A 25,612-nucleotide genomic window follows, 5' to 3' on the forward strand; every position below is an offset into this window, starting at 1 on the left:
GTTTTTCACATAGACAAGCATGTTGTGGTTAAAAATGCCCTACTTTGTTGAATACCCTCTAAATAAAAATGTAACACAAACAAGCTCAACAAAGACAGTCAGTTCTTCAGGACCACTGTACAGAGTTGTATTACACTGTAAATATCTTCTATAACTACATCTTGTAGGTTTATCAGTGACGGGTCAATCTCTCACTCTGATTCTTTTCCCTGTTGTGGACAGATATTTCAATCCCAGAAACGACTATATACCCACACAAAGGGCACACTGAGGGCTTTCTCAAGGTGAGACTTTGTGTACGGCAGCAGCAGCAGCAGCAGCAGCAGGAGAATGCACTAAGCCCTGAATTGGCAAACATTTCTCTCAATGATACCCAAGTGCTTGACACATAAAACAGATTTTACTGTGCACTTCTTCTCATTGTTAACCTGCTTCCAGACCCCAGAATCACCAAAATGGAAAGCCGAAGTAAAACTAAGCAAAACCACTCTGACATGTGCAATAACGAAAATGACAAAATGTCCAGTCACAGAAGTACTTAATCGTATATCTATGGTTTACTGTACTTGTCTAGTAAATGGTAAATGGACTGCACTTGTATAGTGCTTTTCTAGTCTTCTGATGGAACAGCCATCAGGAGCAATCTGGGGTTCAGTATCTTGCCCAAGGATACTTTAACATGCGGACTGGAGGAGGCAGGGATCGAACCGCCGATCTTCCGATAAGTGGAAGATCTGCACAGGATAAATGTCATAGGATACACAAACTGACAAACTGAGACAAACAAACTGAGAACGGGCTGCATTGAATAACCCAACAGTATATTCCAACGGCGGTCAAATCAACAACAGTCCAGCTCTAAAAATAGAAAATCAAAACATGGTGGCAGATGTTTTCATTGTAGAGTGCTGCCACAAATAAATGAATGTGAGGGGAATCCTTGAGGGTGCATTAAGACTAATCTATAATTCTGTGGAAAAGCTTGTGCAGAGCTTCTGCATAGATGGTTTGTGAGAGTCACAGAGAGGTGCTGCACACCACCTGATAAATGTAACTACACACTAGGCACGGAAGACACTGCAGAAATTTGACTGGACATCAGAGCCGGGAGAAGGGCTGCACGAGTTATCGAAAACATTGTTGAAATCGCAATATCCCAATTGCAGGAGCTCGATTTTTTGATGCAGGTAAAATGTGTCACAACATGCCTTTGTCAATTCACAGTGTGGTGCTACAGATATGCACTGGCCCACAGATCATATTTCCAGACTTAAGAGAACATTCTTGTTTGGTACAGATCTCAGCAAAACTCACACAATCTTTTTTGTGTTTTTTTTTCCCAGTGAAAATGAAATACAAAAACTACCACTCCAACTAAAATCACAACTCTTAGCTCAACCACAAGACAGAGAAGAAGGAGGAGAAAAAACAAAAACAAGAACAAGAATAAGATGAAGAAATAGAAGAAGAAGAAGAAGAAGAAGAAGAACAACAACAACAACAACAACAACAAGAACAAGAACAAGAACATCAGGGGACATGGGACTTGAACAGCCAACCCTCCAGTTCCCAACCCAAGTCCCTATGGCTGACAAAATATGGAGTGTCGAAATATAACGTGTCTTTTAAAACCATATGATTTTTTTTTTGCAACACAACACCTGAAAGGAGATTGCAGAAGAGCTGGAGAGTGATGTCATAACATGTGACTAGAACAAGAACATCAGGGGACATGGGACTTGAACAGCCAACCCTCCAGTTCCCAACCCAAGTCCCTATGGCTGACAAAATATGGAGTGTCGAAATATAACGTGTCTTTTAAAACCATATGATTTTTTTTTTGCAACACAACACCTGAAAGGAGATTGCAGAAGAGCTGGAGAGTGATGTCATAACATGTGACTAAAAATGGAAGCTCCTTGGAGAAAGTGTCATTTACATGCTGCATATAATACACTGCAGTATATTATATATGACTGGTGCACACAGGTGTCCACACCAGCTCATGCAGAATGCATAGGCGCACAGCTTTATATGTATAAATTAGACTTAAGGCAATAGGCTGTTCACTTCAGGGGAGCTATGGATTTTTGAATGCTAGCAGGTCAATCGTCCAACTTAATTCATGAAGGGTTCAAATTCAAACAGTAAGCTCTGTAGAGGCTTCAGATATATTCTAGAGTATGAGAGAGACCAGCCCGGTGGGTGCGAAACTTGGGTGCAAATGGAATATGCCTGTTGTCCACTTGATTTATGCTCCGTACTATGTGCCCCATCTCCCCCCACCCCAAACCAATTTGGTGCTAATCCAGTGATCTGTCACTCGATCAGAATCTGGTCACAATTCAGAAGGCACTTTAAATTCCAGACAACATCGGTTCACTCTCCCATTAAGAATAATTACAATTTCCCACCTTCTCTCTCTGACTCAACCTTTGGAATTTGGTCCTCAAAGGGCATTAAATCAATCTCTAACTTATACGTGGATGGCAAGTTCGGATCATTTGCACAACTTTCTCAACTATTTGACTTACCAAAATCTCACTTCTTTAGATTCCTTCAAATTAAACATTTTACCATGAAGTATGGCCTCCTTTCCAGACTTTCCAGCTAACAACACAGTTGATTATATCCTGTCATTATCCCCTTATTGCAAAGGTTTAATATCTATTCTCTATAACAATATATGCAATACCATCCCTCACTCTCTGCAAGATGTTAGGAGACTTTGGGAGAACGACCTCAGTGAGGAGATGACAGACGATCAATGGGAGGCAGTGCGTGACTCGGTACATAACTCTTCTCCTTGCACCAGGCATAGTGTGATACAACTTAAAATTGTTATGAGAGCACACTTGACCAAGTTAAGACTGGCGAGAATCTTCCCTAATGTTGACCCTTCATGTCCTCGCTGTAAGGGTCAACCAGCGGACTTTATACATATGTTTTGGACCTGCCCCAAGCTTAGCACATTTTGGTCCAATATCTTTAGTGCTTATACTAAGATGCTTCAAAGAGTCATCAATCCCAACCCTATATGTGCCCTATTTGGATTCACCCATGAAACTCGCCCCCTTAGAAGCAAACCTCATGTAATTATAGCTTTCACCTCTTTGATCGCTAGACGTCTCATCCTCCTCTCCTGGAAAGAACAAGCTCCTCCTAACTTCACAAGCTGGATTAGAGACATCATGTATTTTCTGAAATTAGAGAAAATTAGGCACACCCTCCAAGGCTTAGTGAAAAAAATTTAGGAAAATATGGGCCCCCTTTTTAGAGTATTATGACAGTTTACACTGAATAAGGACGATTAAAACATTATTCTGAGAGTCAGGCAGCTTTTTTTTCCCCTCCTTTTTTTAGATTTATATAATTTAATTTATTTATTCTTCTTTCTTTCTTTCTTTTATCCCCTCCTTTAAAAAAATATATATATTTATTATTATTTTATTATTATTTATCCTCTCCGCTGAGCACCCACAGCTCACACCCGGCCTGTTAAATAGCCTGTAACCATAACAACTGTGTGACACAAACTCAGTGCTTTAGTCATTAAATAATGTCGGACTCTGCCAGAAATACGCGGCCCGTGCCGCACCGTGCCGCCCGTGCCACACAATGGAAATGCACGTGACGGTTTTTTTTTTGTTTTTTTTTTTTACAATCTAGGAACCGTTTGCAGGAGCCGTTATTCCAAATGTGATGGACCCGGTTCCAAAAAAGAACCGGATCCGGATCCCAACCCTAGATCTTACATACTTGTAAGTATTTGAATGTTACAGCTACTATGTTATTATTTTCCTATATTCTATGACATGTATACACTGTAGACAAATGTATACTGTTTAATGTAAAATCAATAAAAATTGTTAAAGAGACATTATAGATATCTGAATAACTGTGAGCTTTGGACAGCTGGCCAAACAAAGCAGCTTTTTAACACATCATTTTGGAAATTGTGACAGGCATTTCTGACATTATGTAGATTTATAATCGTTAGTTGAAACCCTCAAGCTAGTGGAGCAGCAATTACCCTGGATGCAGTTTCAGGACTTTGGTTTTAAATGCTGTGTGACTGCTGCACTCTGTAAACCCGCTGTGCTAACTGTGCATTAGCACACATCCTCTACTGTTGACTGCAACTGGCATCAGACCAGGTGGCTGTATCAAACCCTCCCGCCTGTAAACAGCTAGCAAGAAGTCGTGTCAGACTGAATACTGGAGAGGAAACAAACTGGTGAGTCAGTGTGAGTGTCAGGCTGCCCCACTGCACCCTGCACTTCTACCTGTTCTGTCTAAACTCTTCACTGCATTCATTCAGTCTTCAAGTGGGACATGAGTTTTGTCCTTTTCACGGCCCTGAGGTAGGCTGCCATTTTCAGCTGGAATTTATGACTAGTCTACCGCAGTGTGAGAAGGCTGCGCTGTTTAAATCTGTGAGACACCTCTGAAATTATGGATTCAAGAAACCATTAAACTGTTGTAAAAAGCCGATGATGACAGAATAACGCTCTCCTTATTTCCAGAATCTGCTGGCTGAGTCACACACCAAAAAGTAGCTTGAATGATCTGTCTGTCTGAAAGATGAAGCCAGAAACAGTCAGAACTTAATTTGTGTCCGGTTCTCTTCAGTGGCTTTAAGAATTTGACTTCTTTGGTATTTTGCACCATCCCTTCGAGAGAGATGTGTTTAATCTTAATGCTTATCCAGAGGGAGTCACGGGCTTGGTGTCCTGCTCAAGGATGGTAGGCAGTGACAGTCAAACTGCTCCAAAAGGATTTTATCAGTGTCCCTAAAGCTCTAAGGTGAACAATGTGTTCCTCCTGACAAAAGTGATGAACAAAAAGTCTGGTATTGAAGGCCGATGTGAAAAGCCTCTTTTTAAATGCAAAGAAAGCTACTTTGTTGCTAAGCATGCATCTGAGCATGTCAAATTCCTCATTTCAAGTAATGTTTTTTGACATTTCAGCTCCTCTGTCCTTAGAGCTCTTCCTCTAAAATACTTGCCGGAGTTTTCTTTTTTTTTCCACACACGTGCTGTCTTGGCTCGTCCTTGTTTGACTCAGCACATCAGCCCATAGGGCAGGGATTTGCAACTCCATTAAACACGGCTATCCACTTGAAAGTCTGTCTTTAACTGTTGAAGACTTGTCTTGAATGAATGCAGCAGTAAAAGCAGCAGGCTGATCCGTGCCTCAAGGCCTCTGTAATTTTGCTGCAAGCCTTTTTTTTAATCAAACAGAACAGCAGGTAACTTAAGTTTACCTGCTGGAGGTGAGCTATTAGCAGAGGTGCAGTAAGAGCCTGCTGTCTGCAGATCTTCATCAACATCTCACTGGCTGTTTCTGCTTTTACTCTTTCTTCCTGTGGTATGACTGGACTTATATGTATTGAGGAAAAGCTGCGCACAAAGTTCCACTACTTTGGTGATACACACATTTAATTTCCTATAAATTCTTCACAATAAAAGTCCTCTGTTGTTTTGCTAGGTAAAACCTTTTACTATGAAGCAGCAAAATAAAGAAATGTTGGGTTTCATCAGCAGGAACTGAACATGATTCCTTTACAGCTGAAAGTGAATGTGAAACAGTAAATAAAGCAGCTATCTAAACTACAAACAGGGATGCAGCACAAAAATAAACTCCAAAACCACTAAGACTCAGTTTGAATCTACAGAAGTACCAAGAGCTGAACACAGAGACATTTAAAAACATCTCTCTGTTCTCCTGAACAGACAGACATAGGTTGAGTCTTGCAACACACACTTGTATGAATTGGAGAAGGGGGTCATATGGGGTTGGCTATGTACGGCAAGATGTCACTGCTACCCACGTGGAGGCGGTCGGGCACGCTTATAGCCAGAGATGGATCAGCATGTTAAAACTGACAATGGAAAAGCAAAGCGGCGCAGCATGGTTTGACCTGGCATGGCCAAAAGTGATGATGGAAAAGCCCTATAACATTTAAAAGACAAACAGCAGACTTTTTTTTCCTGCTGAAAAGTTAGTGATGACATGAATAAAATTACAGCAAAAGCATAACTCAGACTTTTAGATGTGCTGAATGATGAGTGACATGCTGTGAGGGGTCAACCAGTACAGCTGAAGAGCCTCATTCCCTAACCAAAAACTAACTACCAAAACAGTATCACAAGTATTATTATTAATTATTTTGTGTTGTGACATATTAATCTCATCCTGGGTGGTTCAGATAAATCCCTTTCAAAGGTTAGAGTTGGACGTGTTTTATGAAAATGTGACATTAAAGGTTAAGAAAGTTTAATTACGCCTGCAGTAATTGCTTTTTTGGCCACTTGGGGGAAGTGCAACAAGCTGCAAACACAACACTGACATTTTATCAACTTGTAAAATTAATATGGTGAAAATCAGATTTTATTTTATGAAGCACATATGAAGCAACATTAGCATTCATTTGAGGTTGAAAGTCCAGCATTGAAGGTTCTGTATGCCACATTCAGAGCATTAATACAGCAACAAAAAACTTTTTGCTATGTAAAGATATAGTGGAGTAATGGCGTCCTGAGCAGAGAATGAAGTCATGGTACTTCTGTGTGTTGTAATCTGAGCTTCTCTGTTGTTGTTATGGTACAAAATCTGGCTGCACATGCATGTTAGTTCATGCGTGTATCCCACTTGCTAGCTCATTGCTGCCGCTTTCCACTGCGCTCATACAGCGATTACAGCTGATATTGGGACAGTGGCATTGCAGAAGAGTAGCACCCACCTTCCAGTTCCCCCTTGATTAACACCGATAGCTGTGTCAGCACTGTTGTCGTTCTTTAGAGTATTTTATGGAGTTAGCATCTTTAGCTGCTAGCTGCTGGCTCAGCCGCCTCCATGTTGAGAACTGTGTCAAGACAAGTCACACTCTGAAGTTCGCACATAGCTCCTTTGGCCCTCCTTTTAGCTTGTTATCCACCAACTCCTGAAAAAAATATGTGGCTCTTTAGCTAAACCGTTTTTTCCTAAAAACTGCTGCCTGTGACTAGAAATGACGCTGATGAGAGCCAAGAGAGTGGATCAAAACACTGAAGCTGCAGCAGCTAAAACCAAAACAATGAGCTAAAAGATGCTAAAGTGTTCCGTAGAGCTGCAGATTTGGGTTATCATCATCTGAATTGTATTTGAAAGAGCTTCTCATTACAAAGGGTGTTTTTTTTACCTTGTTTACATTGTTGTTAAATCATTTATAAAAAATATGAATGAGTGCAGCTTCAAAGTTAGCTTCAGATAATGAGGATCTTGTTGCAATGTCTAAGTTGACAGAGGTCAGAGATCATGAACATGAGACTTTGTTAACTATGAGCACACTGTCTGTTTTCAGCCCTGGTCCCATGTTTTATTCATAAATGTGTTGTCTGTCACATTCACAATTCTTCCAGGTATTGACTTTGCTATGGCCAGCTGCAGCACCCTGAGATCATCCACTTATTTTCCCCCCATTTTTTTTGTATGAGGAAGCTGCTTCACTGCTTCGGAGCTACATGTGTCAATATTCATGCTCCACGTACTTACATCAATGAATGATAACATGACTGCTTGTACTTCCTCTCTGCACAGGAGCATCACATCAGATTGTCTTATACTTTAGTCAAAAACTTTCTAGTCAATCAACACCCAACTACACTTCTCCAGCTGAGACAAGAGGGCCCTTGAGTACTGTGTAAGTGTTTGTAATCTTAAACTGTGTTAGCCCCATGTGATGTTATACTGGTAAATATAGCCGAGACAGGAAATGCATTTTTTTGTTAATACAAAAAAGCAGTGAAATGGCTCCAGCTTTAAAAAGACTACATAAACAACAGGCGCTTAGTGGACAAAAAGCTGACATCAGCTCACAATCCCCCCTGTGAGATGTCTAAATTGAGCCTGGGGAATGGACAGAAGGCAGGGGAATTCAGAGCTGTCATTTATTATAATTTGACAGCTGTTAGATAAGCTGCACCTGTGTCAGCGCAGGAGCCATGATTGATTATTGTCTCCTCAAGACAAATTCAGGAAGTCAGTCAAGTATGAGGAGGTGAGGAGGCTTCAGCATTAAAAAGTTCTCATTTTAAAACTTAATCATAAAATCATATTTGGGGTTTTTAGGACTGAAAGTGTGTTTTATTTTGTTGACATTAACTGTAATTATTGGTGCAATGTGCCTTTGAGTCATGCAGCTGCATAACAATACATTTTTAGACACCACTCATAAATGTATTCTGTATCCATACTGAATAAGTTATTTTAACAATACATACCCTGGTAACCAACCCCATGTTTCCAACAGGTAATATTCTATTTTAGGTTTGGATAAGAAAATAAGTAGAAGGTCTATGGGTGAAGTCGTTTATATTAATCTTTACCAACATAATTAAACAGCTTTAGAGCAGCTCACCAACATGTACTGTAGAAATGTGCACCTGCTGTTTAATCTGGGCATAATTGATGGAGGTGTCCGCACTGTGCCAGCTGTGCAAAACATACACACAAGTTTGGAGGTACGAGTGCAACAAATGAGCCACAATGAGTTACTGACAGGGCAGAAAGAGAAGTAAACAATCTGCTGAAAAGATGGATCATGCACTCTGCCAGCCCAGCCGCCAGACATAAATGTTGGCACTGTTCATTTCATACATATACTGCATTATCAACGTGTCTAAAGTGATGTAGTGCTGATTAGATGTATATGAGCTGACTTTCTGTTTAGGAGGTGGAGTGGAGGCTGGATGGCATGACACCGAGGACAGACGGCTGGTAATCTGCAGACCATGGTTTGAGCCCAACAAATAACAAAACATGGTCTTTTCCAGAAGGAGAAGAAGAAGTAGAAGAAGAAGAAGTAGAAGAAGAAGAAGTAGAAGAAGAAGAAGAAGAAGAAGAAGAAGACCTGTACATGCATTAAATGGTGAGATGTCAGAGCAAGGGGGCTAACTATGGAGCAGTAAGGGTTTGGTGCCTTGCTCAAGGGCACCGCGGCAGTGCCCAGGAGGTGAACTGGCACCTCTCAGTCCATGCTTTATATTTGGTCCGGATGGGGACTTAAGTCAGTGACCCTGCAGTACCAGGTGGTAACCATGTGGTTACATAATAATAGTTACATAATCTGTGGTTTGCTGAAACGTACAGTGCCAACATTTAATCTGGTGGCTGGGTTGAATCTGCTGTTGTGCTCCCTTACAGCACCCTGATGGTTTTATCGATACAGCAACCTCCTCCGAGCCTTTTCAAATTATGGGCACAGATTTGGTCAGGTATGTTATTAACCCATGCATATTTCCTCATGTATTTGTATCTACTCCGTGGTAAGACCTTATTTTGAAGGCAGAGGTGGTCACATATGTATCCTGGGCTGAAAAATGCCCTCAAATGAATGATAAAAGAAAAGCAAAATCAAACACTGAAGAAATTATTGCAAAGTATTAAATCACAGGATGAGTGGAAATTAAAACATCTTCATTTATGCATTCATTCTTGAGGCTAAATTAATCAAATACTGGTCAAATGGTGTGCAGAACTGAAACAGTGTAAAGAGTATAAGGCTCAAGACTGTTCAGGGCCCCCAGTATGCAGAAATATTTACATACCTCATTTTGAAAAATGGCAGTAACTTTTTCCCTCACCAAAATTTAGCTTAAATTTAGAGCGTTGTTTGGCCCCCTTTTCGACAAGATAGCATAACATGGTCAGTACCAATGGATGCTGTATGTCGTCTGGTTCAGTATGATACCTGTGTCTTCATTGTAGCTTTAAATTTGAGAACGCCACAGCAGGTTTTATTTGCAAAGATTAGTCTGCCTAACTCCTCACCTTCAGCTCTGCCTGTCATACTTGCTGCTTCTCTTCTCTTTCTTCCTCCCTCTGTACCCTGACTGTTCCTTTAGGAGCCCCTGATTGTTGGTCAGGCACTTTGACTTTGCTTTCAAGTTTTTTAATTTGAGTGGAAAGAAGTTAAGGCCTTGAAAGGTTTATAAAAATAAACACAAATAGACATTTGGTTTTTGAAAGTGCTTGAATTGATATATTTGTGCAAAAAAAACAAATTGTAGTTGTTTTAATATTGTCAGCCATCACTGTAACACATTGATAATTGTTGTCTGTGAGCTTCTGTAAAGCTGCTATATAAAAATTCAGTGTTGTAACAGTAATTAACCTTGATCTCTTTCTCAAACTATGCAGTGTTGGGTTCTTGAATTTTATGGTATTCAGCCTAAAACATCCTTGAAAAGTTCTTGAATTTGTTGTTTGAGTAAGTGTGGGAACCCTGTCCAGGCACCCCTGGTTCCAGAAATTCTTTTTTTTTTTTCATAGACATGGTTTTTATATTCCTGAAACACTGTCAGCCATCACTGTAACACAGTGATAATCATTGTCTGTGAGCTCCTGTAAAGCTGCTAGTTCTCATCATAAAAATTCCCAGATGTTGTTTTTGAGGCTAAAATAAATGTTGAATTTTGGACTTTACAATACTAAATGTTATTGGAAATGTTTGGAAACAAACGTGTTTGGAATTAAAATCAATAAGAGAGCAATAAAGTAGACAGACAGCTCAGATATGTTTTTTATGAGAAACCTAAACGACAATAGTGATAAATCTATTGTGAACTTTTTTATTATGAGTTTTTGGTCTCGCTACATTCCTGTTCCCTACAGAACCAGCTCCTGTTGTTAACCAGCACCTTAAAAACAATTTGGAACATCTTTTATTGCATTGATCATTTCATTGATTGGTTTCAGAGGTGTTTAAACCATAACGTCAACAGATTACACTTTTATACACTTTTATACCTTACATAATGCCATAACATTGTATTGATGCAGTTTATCTTTATACAGAGACACAGAAACATTGAACTCCAATTTAATGTAATTTTATTATGATTATTGATGTAATCTAATGTGATTGACATTGACGGGCGAACCTGAGCACCAGGAGAAAACCCGTGAGTAGATGTAATCATCTCTGTGAGCTATGCTATATCGTAGGCAACTGCACCTGCTTGTGTCTAGTTGCCTACGATATAGCACTTATGAGTACCATAAACTGGATGACTAAGAATCTTCACCAACATCTCTGGGAGCTATTGTTGCCCAGCTCAGGCTGGGGAACAATAGACTCCTCTTCCTCCTCCGACTTCTTGTCTCCTTTAGTTTGTTCTTCAAGGCACAGACAGTCACGGCTACCTAGTCTTAATACGGTGAGGACGTTATTTGTATACTGCATTGGTACATCCAAACACAGACAGAATTTCAAAAGTGTGTCTCCTATCAGCTCAGTCCATGTCTGATCTGTATAAATCAGCTTCACTATAACTCGCAGCATTCACAGACAAACACTTGTCTTCATCTGGACACATTTTCCCCACAAATACAACATGCTAAAGTTATTAGCACAAGCCTATGGCATTTTAATTGCATAAATTAGCCTCGCGGCTATCAGACTTTTCCTCTACTCATATGAAGCCAGGGACAACAGCAACATTTAACAAAGGTAACGTTACAAAGTTCAGCTCCATTGCAACTCACAAGGTTCACCAACAAAACAACTGACTTATTCTAAACACATTTTTCACAAATAATATAACATGCTAATGTTATTAGCACAAGCCTACGGCATTTTACATTGTATAAATTAGCCTAGGAAATAGAGAAGATTTCCTCTGCTCATATGAAGCCAGGATAAATCACACACAAGACTTAAAATGCTATTTTTGTGGAGGCTTTATTGTCTTCACAATTTACTGTATTATTATCTGTGAAATTAAACTAAATAAAAGCTTTGTTTCCACTGAGGGAAATGGTTTCATCTCACAGAAATAGACAGGAGGTCTGCGTCACTGCTATTTGTAGTTAATATCTGGGGACACTGAAACGTTACTTTTGTTAAATGTTGCTGTTGTCCCTGGCTTTATATAAGTAGAGGAGATGTCCGCTAGCCATTAAGCTAATTTTCTACAATCGGGAATCGCGGAGAAAAAAAAAAGAGCAGGTGTTAATTTGGACGCACTATGCATTGTTCGGGCGCTCTCTAGGGCACAGGCATAACATAGCTCAGCTCGCTGAGATACGATATAAAAATATTTTTGCATGCGTGCCCTCGCCCACAGTATTGTACTCAATATGCGTGAAACCAAAGGTAAAACTAAATGCTGAAATAGCAGTAAAACCACATTCATTCAAAAAATGATACAAGGGATGGAAAGGAGGGATGGCAGTTTTAGAAGGGGGATGATTTTGACCGTTTTTATTTCAAGGGGGATGCCAACCCCCCCTCATCCCCCCTCATCTCGTGTACCGCATGCAGGTGCAGGGCTGTTGTGGGTTTGTGAACTGGACCAGTGCAAAACTCTGAGACACACCACAGAAGCAAATTAGCATATTCCCAGACTGATCGATGAGAATGCAGTATAAAGAGGGCCTCTGTTAGGGTTACTCTGCTCTGGTGAAAAAGGCTCAACACAACAGAGACTACACTTCCTCAGGACGCTGAGCACGACCAACCTCTCTCTCTCTCTCTCTCTCTCAAAATGACTTGTGTGTTTCCACAACTGCTCAGTGGAGAGCATCTTGATGCACTGCATTACGGACAGGTATGGGAACTGTCTTTTGGCTCTCCAGAGGGTGGTCAACACAGCACAAAAAAATAATTGGACCCCCCCCCCAGAAGACATCTACAGGCCACAGAAGAAGATGCCACAGAGCCCTGAAATGCTGCAACTCCAGACTTAGGAACAGTTTTCACCCCAAAGCTATACACAACCTGAACTCTCTCCCCCAAATCCCCCGCCCTCACCTCACCCACCATGTCCCCTAACTGCATATGCACTTTATCTTGTCCTTTTTATAGCACCTTATTTATCAAATTATAGCCTTATCCTGTTTTAATGTGTGGGTATATGAGTAACTGGAACAGCTTTTCTTTTATGAGAGACAGCTAATTTTGTCGTATAAAGGCGTTAATTAATTAATTCGTTATACATTCACAGTTTCAAAAAAATGTATCAAGGCCCAGACAGCCACCTTCACCTTCAAACCAGCGGTTACCGCAAGACCACTGACACTCCGACCCACCTGACAGGATGTGTTTCAGTCATGCTAATGCCTTGATAATACAGAAATTTCAATACAATAACAAATCAGTCTCATAACAGGAACCAAAGGGGGAGCAACAAAGCCACACTGAGTCTCACACCTTGGGTTCCTGCACCCCCACACTCCCTGCTATAGCATTCAATCATCTGCTGATCCCTTTGTGCACGACCGTATTTCATCTGACCAGCAGTGACCCTCAGTCCCTGCTCCTCATTCATCTCCCTCCCACCTTACCCGCCATTCCAATAAACTAATTAGCTTATTTGAATAATGTTCTTTGCTTGTGAAAGCTCAGTTAAATACCAACTCTCATTTAAATGGCAAAACCAACTGTGTAACAGTTTCACTAGTGTGGCCTTCAGCATCTTAATACTGGTCAGTGACCTCAGTTTCCCCCCTCACAGAAGGCCAGGAACTGGTCACACAGAACATCTTTTTCTCCTTATGTATGACACTTAAGGCTTATTTTCTCTTTAACCGAGGGACTTATACAGTTGCACGGTATCCCTGAAAAGTAGGGGTGTAACGGTACACAAAAATCACGGTTCGATACGTACCTCGGTACACAAGTCATGGTTTGGTTTTTTTGGGTACAGTAATGAAAAAAATAGACAACTATTAAATATCTTTTACTTATTGGTAACCTTAATAAAACATACCACCACAGCAGTTAACTCTTTTTACACAATTTTTCAATGAAACAAATATATATATATAAAATCCTGCTTTTTCACATTGTTTGAATGAAAATAGAACTATAAAAGTGAAAAATAAAATCCTGCTGTTTAACACATTTTTTGAATGAAAAATATAAATATAAATTTCTGCTTTAACAGTTTTACTCAATTAAAATAAAAAGTATAGTGCAGCTGGTCAGCTTTAAAGCCTGCTCAGATATAGTTTTACTAGGAACTTACTTAGCTTTCCCACTTTGTTAAAGTGCAGTAAACAAAACATGCTTATATCTAAAGTGCAGCTTAAACAATTTTACTCAACTCCAATGGCGCTGGTTATTTCTTTAGCGTGACGGTCAGGGAAACGCTCTTTCTTTTTAAACGACGACGATATCGTAGTTTGCACCAGATTGCTTTTTCTAGTCGTGCCGGTTAACGTTCAAACTCGGGTGGTGTCGCTTTAGATGCGTTAGCATGTTAGACGTGTTTCCAAGTACATACCCGACCGCTGTTCTGCAGTGTCGGCACACTGCTTTTGTCTTGTCAACTTGTTTATTTCCATCTTCGTATTTTACCCTGAAACCAAAGTGTTCCCAAACGGAGGACTTAAGGTTTGCGGGTGGGTCTTCAGGTTCGTCAGGCTCACTTGCCATGTTGTCAAAATGCGAGAATGCGCTGCACAAAGTGAAAGCGGAGATTTATGGGACTCGGTCCGTCACTCAATTATGTCCGTCGGGGAACTAGATATTTTAAATGGTTCGGCTCGCAAAAACGGAATTAAAATAAAACAAAATAAAATAAAATAATATCCTGCGCCCAATAATTCTGTACAGGGTCGTGCCGAACCGAAAGTCGCGTACCGAATGGTTCAACACAAATACATGTACCGTTACGGCCCTACTGAAAAGATTTCTTTAGTGAAGGAAAAACGTGAGAGGTTTTACAGCAGTAAAAGCTTCCATGGAAATTGTTTGTTTGTCTGGACTTATGGTTAGTGAAAAACCGCGGAAGATAAGAAAAGCATGTTGATCAGAGGAGGAAAAGATTAAACTTCTGGAAGAATACAATCATAGAAAGCACAAAATACAAAGTAAATTTGATTGCTAAATACCAGAAAACAGACAACGATCAATCAAATCTAAAGTGTAAACTTAAAAGCGTATTCACTGGGTTCTCCTGGTCGCAGAACACTGTTCTCAGGGTGTGTTAGTTTTTTTTTCATTCATCACCATAAACTTTTTTTTTACCCTGCTTTTATTGCTAAGGTCTTTTGTGCAACGATCAAGGGATTCCTTAAGAATAAGACCAAGACAAGGAGAAAACCATAAATACTTAAAGCCCCTACAAGGAACTTTCATTCTGATTTGATTTTGGCGACCCTGTGGACAAAAGCGGTAGTGTTTTGCCAGAATGAAGCCTACATTTCCCATGAGCTCTAGCGCATATTGTCGTAAAGATGCTTACCTGGCTCGTGCATGTGTTTGTTTTGGGGATGAATGAAACAACAAGACGGGAAAACTTGACGGGATCCCAGCTCACCTCTGCCGCACCCCAGCTCCACCTCTCCGGTGTAAGCGCCATCATCACCGGGGTAAAAGCAGCGGTCTGCTGGTAAGGCTGAAGGCCTGTTTGGCTAGCACTTCCACGGCTTCTTGGACTGAGCACTCGCTGGACCCTGTCAACGCCTGGCTGGTACCTGTCATCGGCCCGGATGAGATGGTAAATGCTAGATCGCTACCAAACAAAACGTTTATCCTGAAGGATTTCCTGACTTCCCGGGGATTGGGTTTTCTCTACTATAAATGTAAGCAGCTAGGTAAGATGACGTGTGCCATCTGAGTGTCTTAAATCGTTTCGTCCTGGAAGCGACTTGCCGCGGACCCAGAGACAGTTTCCTAAAGGTATGGATATACACTATATAGAAATAGCTTATCTTCACACCGATGGTCTCATTTGCTGTTGTAGGTCACGCACAGACATCAGCAGAAACGAGAGACTTTTGCATATCCAGTTAAAAGTTCCTTGTAGCGGCTCTAAGTGAACATTTTAAAGAAACCTGAAGGAGAAAACGTCGGCCCAGATCACACCGAAAGCTTTTTGCAGGTTGCAAAACGCGAGTCTTGCCGCACTGCCTCTCTTTTTTAATTAAATGCCACTAGTGGAAAAAAGGCTGTCAGTAAATAGTTTGTTGGGCACAGATAAACAGAGATCTGTGTGGGTACATGAGACTCTAAAAAAGAGGGTGAATCATGGGGAGTACCACCAGTTGGTCCAGGAGCTTCTCCTCCATGATGGCTGTTTCCAGGCATATTTTAGGATGACTCAGGGACAGTTTGACACCTGCTGTCTATCGCCAAGCCGTATAGCTCTGGGTATCCAGCAACAGCTACCACCAGTTTCTCCTCCATTGTTTATCAACTGTAAACTTGCCTCGCCTCTCAAATCATCAGACTGGACAATGCGGAAAAAAGATGACGAAAAATGAGATGATGTGGGGTGTTTTTCCGCTTTGAGTTGAAGTTTTTTCAACTTGAGGAGTTCAGAGCGCTCTGACAAAAACGCCAGGCGCGTCACAGCACAGGAACCACAAAAAGCTTCATTCTCATTGAAAACAATTACAAAAAGGTGCCTCCAGCTGTTTAAATGCTTTTTGTGTGATCAGCGCCATAACAGTGTTTTATGCAACCACATTTATTTTGAGAAAACCTTAATTAGGTGTTTTGTGCCCTAGGAACTAAGCGGGGCTTCAGAACAAGCAATGAATAGAGATAACCACTCCAGTGCTAGTAGTAGTGAGCTAACTGCTGTGTGCTGGGACCACTGAGTACAAAGAAACATTTCTTTTTTTCATTTTTCTTGGCCCACAGGCTGGTGTTATTTAATTCACTCTGGATAACGGCAAATAGCTGCGAGAACAATGATCACCGCAGACAGAGACCAGAATCAAATTAAAGTATAATAAAGTGGATGTGCATACGCACTTACTCGAAATGGATTTTGTGTAAAGTTACGCTTTAGAATGAGAGGTGTGAATCTGAAAACTTTGGGTGCCTTATCTGTTATAGAAGTGTCCAATGGAGCTGGTAAATCTCAGCATGAAGTTAAACAACACACGGTCATTTAAACATTTGTTCAAGTAGAAATAATGAATTACCACAGTTCTCCTCGTCCGCTTGATTTCCGCAGTCATCAATGCCGTTGCAGTGCATAAGCTGCGGGAGGCACACGGTCAGGTTGCCACAGGGGAAATATCCAAGGGGGCATGACGCCTTCTCCTCCGTGAGATTGAGTGCTATAAATAAAGCAGAAAATCCACAAATATGATTATGAATGTAACATTTCTGCCACTCATCTGAGAGCTCTTGTTGAAAATTTTAGTGAACATGTGGAGTTTGTGCATCTCATTACAGAAGCTTTTGCTCCCATTTGTCCAAACCTACGTTAAAGGGCTCGATCAGTGCTTCAGGGAGCTTTGGTACAATCCATGATGAGTTTGCTTAATCAACAGTGTTGCGTTGCTGCTGTTGTGTTTTACGACACAGTCTAAATTATGCACAGACAAAGCACAAACCGCACAGACTGACAAATGTGGGGAATGTAAAACAGACCTCACATGCCATGAAAGCTGGAGGAAAAATTATTTGTTCCCTCATCTCACTCTGTCCTTATTATAAACATTCCTTATTCAAGTGCCATGGTGAGTCTGCCTTATCGCACCTCTGGTTCAAGATACAGGAGACAGAACTGTGACAGGGCAGCTGCAGATTACACATCAGACCTATCTGGAGTCTCTGCACTGGACCCAATTAACCGCAGAGTATAATTTATGATTCCCCACGTTATCTGCGATGAACATAGCAGTCAGGCTTCAAGCTAAATTGTCGATTTATTATGACATTATGTCTCAACAAGACCCCTCACATTTTCTTAGCACTTTTCCTTAATTAGGAACTAAAGGCAACTGTGTCACATCCCATCATCATTAGCTTTACAAATGTATTCAGCATCTTCATAACCTTTTTTTATACATTTAGTATGAGTGGAATATATGATTATTTTCTGAGAAATAAACTAAACATGTCAGTTCATATGCATTTGCCCTCCAAAATATAAAGAAGTGCTGTAAGGAGCTGGGATGCTTCAGCACACATATTTCAAGTTGATTACTTTACACTGGTAATTTGAATTATGCCACTTCATTATTTTATGAGTATCAGTGTCTAATTAGAAGGCGTACATCTTCTGTCGACAGTGAAACATCAGATTCAGATTAAATTTTAAAAGACAGTGTTTGCTGGTTTAATCATTCTGAATTTGACCCCCAGTGTTTTTGCCAAATAAATATAAATGGTCTTTATGCAATATTTATTTAAAGATGAGAAACAATTCATCATCCTGCTGAGCCCTGACAGACTGTACACTCCAACAAATTATCCATAGCGTTAGTGGATAACGCTTCAAATAAAGACATTTTTCAGCATTAAAAATTATGTTTTGTTTTTTTTTAACATTTAAGTGTTTTAGTCAGTTTGCAACTTATTTTGAAAAGCTAGTCAAATCAAAAACACATTTAACATTTGAGTAGGATCGAATTAAAATAAATAAACTAGAATATCTTAAATAAATAATTTGACCACTAAATGTCACCACAACTTTCAGATAAATATTACATTGGTTAAACTTAATTGAACCTTTCGAGGTCAAAGCAATTACATGAGTTATGCTTAAATAACTGAGTTTGTTGATCATGTTATATCAATGCTGATATACACCCACTGGCCACTTTATTAGGTACACCTTGCTAGTACTGGGTTGGACCCCTTTTGCCTTCAGCCTTAACTCTTGGTGGCATAGATTCAACAAGGTGCTGGAAACATTCTTCAGAGATGTTGGTCGATATTGACATGATGACATCACACAGTTGCTGCAGATTTGTCAGCTGCACACCCATGATGTGAATCTCCCGTTCCCCCACATCCCAAAGGTGCTCTATTGGATTGAGATCTGGTGACTGTGGAGGCCATTGGAGTACAGTGAACTCATTGTCATGTTCAAGAAACCAGTTTGAGATGATCTGAGCTTTGTGACATGGTGCGTTATCCTGCTGGAAGTAGCCATCAGAAGATGGGTACACTGTGGTCATAAAGGGATGGACACGGTCAGCAACAATACTCAGGTAGGCTGTGGTGTTTAAATGATGCTCAGTTGGTACTAAGAAAATCTCCCCCACACCATTACACCACCACCAGCAGCCTGAACCGTTGATACAAGGCAGGATGGATCCATGCTTTCATGTTGTTTACACCAAATTCTGACCCTACCATCTGAATGTGGCAGCAGAAATCCAGACTCATCAGACCAGGCAATGTTTTTCCAATCTTCTATTGTCCAGTTTTGGTGAGCCTGTGTGAACTGTAGCCTCAGTTTCCTGTTGTTAGCTGACAGGAGTGGCACCTGGTGTGGTCTTCTGCTGCTGTGGCCCATCTGCTTCAAGGTTGGACGTGTTGTTGGTCCAGAGATGGTCTTCTGCAGACCTTGGTTGCAACAAGTGGTTATTTGAGTTACTGTTGCCTTTCTATCATCTTCTGGCCATTCTCCTCTGACCTCTGGCATCAACAAGACATTTTCACCCAGAGAACTGCTGCTCACTGGATATTTTCTCTTTGTCGAATCATCCTCTGTAAACCCTAGAGATGGCTGTGTTTGAAAATCCCAGTAGATCAGCAGTGTCTGAAATACTTAAACCAGCCCGTTTGGCACCAATGCCATGTTCAAAGTCACTTAAATCACCTTTCTTTCTGATGCTCGGTTTGATTTTCTGCAGGCCGTCTTCACCATGTCTACATGCCTAAATGCACTGAGTTGCTGCCACATGATTGGCTCATCAGCATTTGCTTTAAAGAGCAGTTGAACAGGTGTACCTAATAAAGTGGGCGGTGAGTGTACTTTTAGCAGCACCATCATATAATTTGAGGATGTTTTTTGGCCATTTCAGGCTCTTTTTGGAGAAATGGCAATGGAGGATGACACTGAACATAATGTCCCTGACTGGCAGGGGCATCGCAACAAATTCTGGGCCCTATGATTATGTAATATGATTTCTATCTCTTTCCGTTCTCTCTTTTTTTTTGGAAACCTGTCAGCAGCTCTAGCTGAGTGTAGAGACCAATCCATGTGCAGGGGTGCAGCAGACTAAACCATTTTGTGGCTTAAAGGGGTGAGAGGGGCCTCAGAAAGCTTTCTTTTTTTATTCAAAGTTCAGTCTTTTTTATTCAGCCAATTTCAATTTATTTTTGGCAGTAATTATTTAGAAATAAAAAAAACTTCAAGCAAAACTAAACCTTTTATCCAGGCCTTTTTGAGGGCCCCCCTTCACTTGGGGTTCTGGGTAATCTGTCCCACTTTCCCCCTGACCACTTCTCCTGATGACTGGACTCAAACTGGGGACGCTGAAGTTCATGGTCAGCAACTAAAACCACTAGCTACCTTGGGGTGAATAATAAAACTAACATTTGGTTTTTTAAAAAAGATTCTCTCGTCAAAAACATTTAATTTGAAGACAGTCTCTCGTATCAAGACCCTCAGATTATTCACTTTACAGAAAGAGTGATAAGTGGAGAAATCCTCCATAGAGGGAAGCACTACAGATGCACTACATTATGTGTGTCACAGCTGCCACATGGCGCGTTGGCTCAGAGTCATATCATTTGATTATATTCATCATGTAACCATGTGTTCAACAGCACAGTAATTACGTACTTCAGCTGTGTTAGATAATCAACACTCAGCATGGTCAGACATGCCTCGAAGCACAATAGATGACAAAGTGAAAAATGAAGAAGCTACTTTCTGCTTTTTCCACCTCCCCTGGTGTCACAGGACAGCAGTGTAAGCAGTGGCTGATTAAATGTTCTAGTTTACTTATTATTAGTTCGGGGAATACTGAACGTCTTCAGCCAACAGTAGGTGGTAAAGTGCTTATTATTTTGAAATAACTTGCAAGTTTGCCAAAAAAAAAAAAGTGCAAACAGCAGATCTGAGTTCATATTTACAAATGTGAAAATCAGCATCAGCCACTGCAGCTACATCTGTTGGGGAGTTTCATGAGTATGCTTCATTTTTCATGAGGACAGGACTGCTGGTCCTAGAGTTGTCTTGCTTTGGTCTGAATCAGGGACTAGTTTTGTCACAAAGTTGTATAATTGCCTAGAGTTGGTTCGTGTTCTCACGGCAGCATCTACAAGTGGACCAGATCAAATGCCTTGTGTGAGAAAGCTGCTCTTGATTGGTCAGAATTTCCATGTGGGAAAAATCCAGGAAGTAAAGCAAATGTTGAAGAAGAGTACACTTGCAAGATAAATGTGACACTTTCTAACGTCACAATGGAGGGACAACTACGCAGGTTGATTTTAGCGCTGTTCATCGTGGACTATATTGCTGTCATTGTTCATTTTAGTCAAAGCATACAGTTTGAAAACGAGGCGCGGCTCCAACTAGGAAACAATGTTTTGATGCATTGGATGTGCTGAATGTGCATATTAAGGCAGTACAGGAGGAGGTGCACATTAATAATCCTCCAGGACTGTAACATGCTCATGTTTAACCCAAACAATGTGTCATGTGACTGCAGTTGGTTCAGATCCAGGTCAGAACACCTTCTCACCACAAATGAACCACACCAGAGTTTGTTTGTAACCAGACTGAGACCACCTCTTCAAGAAGGTCTCAGTCAGGTTGTTTTGGTGCACACCTGAGTGTGATTGCTGTGTTCACACCTGCTCAAATGAACCGCACTTAGAGGGCAAACGAACTTGAGTTTGATTGAACCGAACCAAACGGGGCAGCTGTGAAAGCACGCTAAATGCAATTAGCCTACTCTGACAAGTCTCGCTGGGTTAAATATTTACGGATATAAGTGCCCTTCTTGCTGGAGGAAGCAATGACACCTATTGCTGCAGCAGACACTGACACATCAGTGGGCTAAATGGAGATGGTGTTTTGAATAAAATCATGTGGCAATTAAACTGCTTCTGTAGTCATCACAGGATATAGTTACATGTGGCAATACTCCCAAACAGGGGCAGAGGCATTTGTCATTTTCACTACTTCCGTAGCATCATCCCCAGCACTCGCAGTTGCCGTGTTTCTCAGCTTAGCTGCCTGTCCCACCAGAATAGACTGACCTCTGGTGGTATGTGTTTAGTATTACATCAACTTAATACAACATCTACATATCAGTTTAATAGAAAGAGGAGCATCTGTATTTTTGACGGTACTGAAAAACTGCACCTTTGGGATTTCTAAATACCTGGATTTATGTTAATAACCTGATACTGCCAGAGCCTAATCTGGCGAATCTTGTTTTCTGCCTAAAGCAAGTAGTAAAGCAGAGCAATAAAAGCACCTTGATAATGTGATTGCTGGAAGCGGAACAACAATATATAGCTACTAATCGTCAGACTGGTACAGAGGCAGACAAGGGCTGGGTGATATATCAACTATGTATATCGATATATTTTCAAGCCAAATATAGATTTAGATGACACCGTTTAAATCGATATAGGGTCAAGTTGCGTAACATAATGCATACCAGTGTGCATCTCTCCTCTCTCACACTCTCTGCTTCATTCACTCACTCACAAGTTCCCCAGCGACACTCAGAGAGACACAGAGCTGCTTCTCTGTTTAATCTGTCTGTTAATTAGTCTACAGTGCAACATCGGCCTATATGATGCACGTGTTATGCTAAATCAGTCTGTGAGATGAATTAAATTATGTAGTAGCACGGGCAGGCCAGCACTGCGCTGCATGTGTGGGAGACAGAGCTGCTTGATCGTGTCAGGTGAGCGTGTATTTGCTTTTTTGTGTGTAAGGTGGATCATACCGCATTGCTGTTCTTTTTCGGAGGCTGTTTTGTGACATGGAGACAGCACCTGGATGCACGCGACAGATCTGTTTAAACAACAGAGACGTTTTATATAAAAGATGTGTATAACTCAGACAAAGTGTCTCTCGCTCCTTCCCTCCCTCTGATGCTCTGTGCATAAATAACATTAATAGCCTTAATAAATAAAAAGACTTAAATCATTTTCCAGCACTACTTGTATTTGAAAGTTCATGGTAAACAACTTGTTAACCCATCTCACAAAGACTGACTGTTTCTACTACGATAGATCTAGACCTACTTGATACTTTTATCCTCATGTTATAGTTTTGTGCCCTCATTCTGCGAACCTTTAAACCTCTGTAGCTCCAGTTAATTTATAACATTTTTCATTTACATGTTGTGCAGCTGTATATTTTAAAACAGGGGGAAAAAAATCGGTGTCTTTGCATTTTATTTTGATCAGTCTGTTTTTATAAAAGTGCACATGACATGTCTCATCTCATGAAATGTGGTTTTAACCTGCAGCTGAAAACATGTTGCCCATTTTGGAGAAAATACCAAGATATCTATCGCGTATCACCATCTCGCCTGAAAATGCAGAGATATAAATTTTTGTCCGTATCGCCCAGTCCTTCGCCAAACCAAGAACACATTGGGGGGATTATATATCTCATCTGGTCTGGGAACGCCTCAGGGTTCTCCAGGAGGAGCCAGAAAGCGATGCTGGGGACGGAGACATCTGGAGTACTTTGCTAAGCTGGCTGCCCCTGTGACCTGGATAAGCAGACGAAAATAGACGGATGGATGGATGAATTATCATTCATCATTTTCCATATGAACTTGAGGTCACGTAACACCAATTTTCTAATCGTAAAAAACAAACAGACAAACTAAAAACATAACACAAAAAAAACTTTAGCAGATAAACTAACCACAGAGGAAAACTCAGAATTTGCTGTTAAAATAAAACGTCTAATCTGTTTATTTTGCTATTGAGCTCCATTTTGCTCCATGTGCAGTGCACACTTCTCAAGCAATATGATGCTGAATGAAAGCAGAAGAGATCCTCATCCATGAGTGGCTTAGCTCTGCTGCTGATGCATCATAATACAATGGTGAGGTTACAGGTAAGTGCTGCCACATCACTGTGAAAACCCCACCTGTCAGTCCCAGGAGGCGCACTAATGAAAGGATCCTTTAAGATGTCTGTTTTCTAAAACAAATCGCACATAAATTCCCTGAAGAATACACTTGTAAATGACTGGGAAATATGAAATTTGTTTAGAACCAGTCATCCTGTACTGTGTGGGATGTATGATGCCTGCCACTACACGACCAGGACAAATGATTTCAGTCGAAGGAACTCCATCGCAGCAGATGATGGTTCTGGGATCAAATTATGCACAAAAGAAACACATGATGTTTTTGATGATTAGTGAAGAAAAGTCCCTAATCAAGCTTGTCAATCAAAGTTTAGCCTTTAAGCAGGAATGTAGTGTAATGATGACACAAAGGTGTCCTCTCTCCACCACTTACTGAGCATTGTCAGAATTAAATGAGACAGAAGAAACCATAATGCTATAAAGTGAGAAAACTGCGTCTCTGATCGCTGTGCAGCACAAGACATTTGACAGCTCGTACTTTACAGCGTGTTGGAGAAGAAATATCACAAATGACAAAAGAACTACAAGTCCAGTACAGATTACATAATAGAAATGCACAACATATTCCTATCACGTCTCATGCTGTGTGCATTTTTTTTCATAAGGAACAATACGTCGGTGTGCAGACTATTACCATACAACACACCCGCTGGAGATGTTTATATGCAATTTGCAGTTCAATCCTCCTCTTTTTATAATTTTCTTTATGAGAATCTCTGGGCTCATAACTCCAATGTAAAGACCCATAGATGGCAATACCTGACACTGAGCGCAACTGACAGAGTATAAAGAGCGAAAGTAGCAAAGGATGGGAGGAAGAGGAGGTGGATGGGTAAAACAAGACTTTCACTCAAGAGACCACAGTTAGTGTCCCCAAACCAAAGTCAGTGTTGTTTTAATATAATGTTAGTAATTTATGTCCGGTTGTTGCTCACTGACGTCAATCATGTCACATTATATTAGTTTGACATAGCACAGGTACTTATTTTAATCCAAGACAGAATCTTTTATCTAAACCTAACCGAGTAGTTTTGTTGCCTTTGTGTTTCAGCTATGCATCACCACAAACTGAAAATAATGGAAGTAGTTACTGTGATGTCATCCACTGGTTTGTGGACTCCAATTTGAAGCCTCATGTTCGGGGTTTTGGCTGTTGCCATCTTGTTTTTTTGGAGCCAGAAGTGACCATATTTGAGCAAGAGGCTGGAGCTGTGGAGCGAGGGATGGATCTGACTTAAAAGCAGAGGACACTATCGGCAGACAGCCCGTCACTCAAAGCTGCCTGCCTTAATTAACTTAACTTTTAGTTTTAATAAAATGTAAATGGGTGAGTTATACCGTATAAAACCCCTGTACAGTTGCCATGAAGGTGGAAATTAGCAAGAGAGAACAAAACTGCTTTTTACTTTTTTTTTTTTACGTTTATTTCTGCTGTGAAGTTGTTGGGGTCAATGGAGACTGACTGGCTTCTGGAGCCAGCTTCAGGTGACCGTTCAGTGAACTACAGTTTTTGGCACTTCATGGTGGTTTTGCTTTTCTTTTTGTTAAAGATATTTTTTAGGGCTTTTTTGCCTTTAAGCAAAGGCAAGTTTATTAGCATGAAAGAGGGAAGGGGAGAGGATGACATGCCAACACATTCTCATTGGACCAATTCCATTTCTCCATCAGGTTAAGAGCTAACCTGACGGAGAATTGGGACACCGCTTCCCCTCACGTGAACACGCAAAACCAATGGGAAGGGCCAAGACAAGGGCTAAGGAGAAGAAATGTCTGTGTGGATGTTCCTGTTGTTG

General features: G+C 40.7%; 1 protein-coding gene across 1 annotated transcript in view; it reads right to left on the reverse strand.

The window, feature by feature from the left end:
• Positions 1-25,612, reverse strand: part of rxfp1 (relaxin family peptide receptor 1) — a 140,604-nt gene that overhangs the window by 109,578 nt on the left and 5,414 nt on the right. Inside the window, exon 3 of the mRNA XM_049585117.1 lies at positions 16,924-17,061. Coding sequence (XP_049441074.1) covers positions 16,924-17,061 — 138 coding nt within the window. The remainder of the gene's footprint in view (positions 1-16,923; positions 17,062-25,612) is intronic.

The sequence above is a fragment of the Epinephelus fuscoguttatus genome, linkage group LG9 (assembly GCF_011397635.1).
Source record: "Epinephelus fuscoguttatus linkage group LG9, E.fuscoguttatus.final_Chr_v1".
In the NCBI taxonomy this organism is placed as follows: domain Eukaryota; kingdom Metazoa; phylum Chordata; class Actinopteri; order Perciformes; family Serranidae; genus Epinephelus; species Epinephelus fuscoguttatus.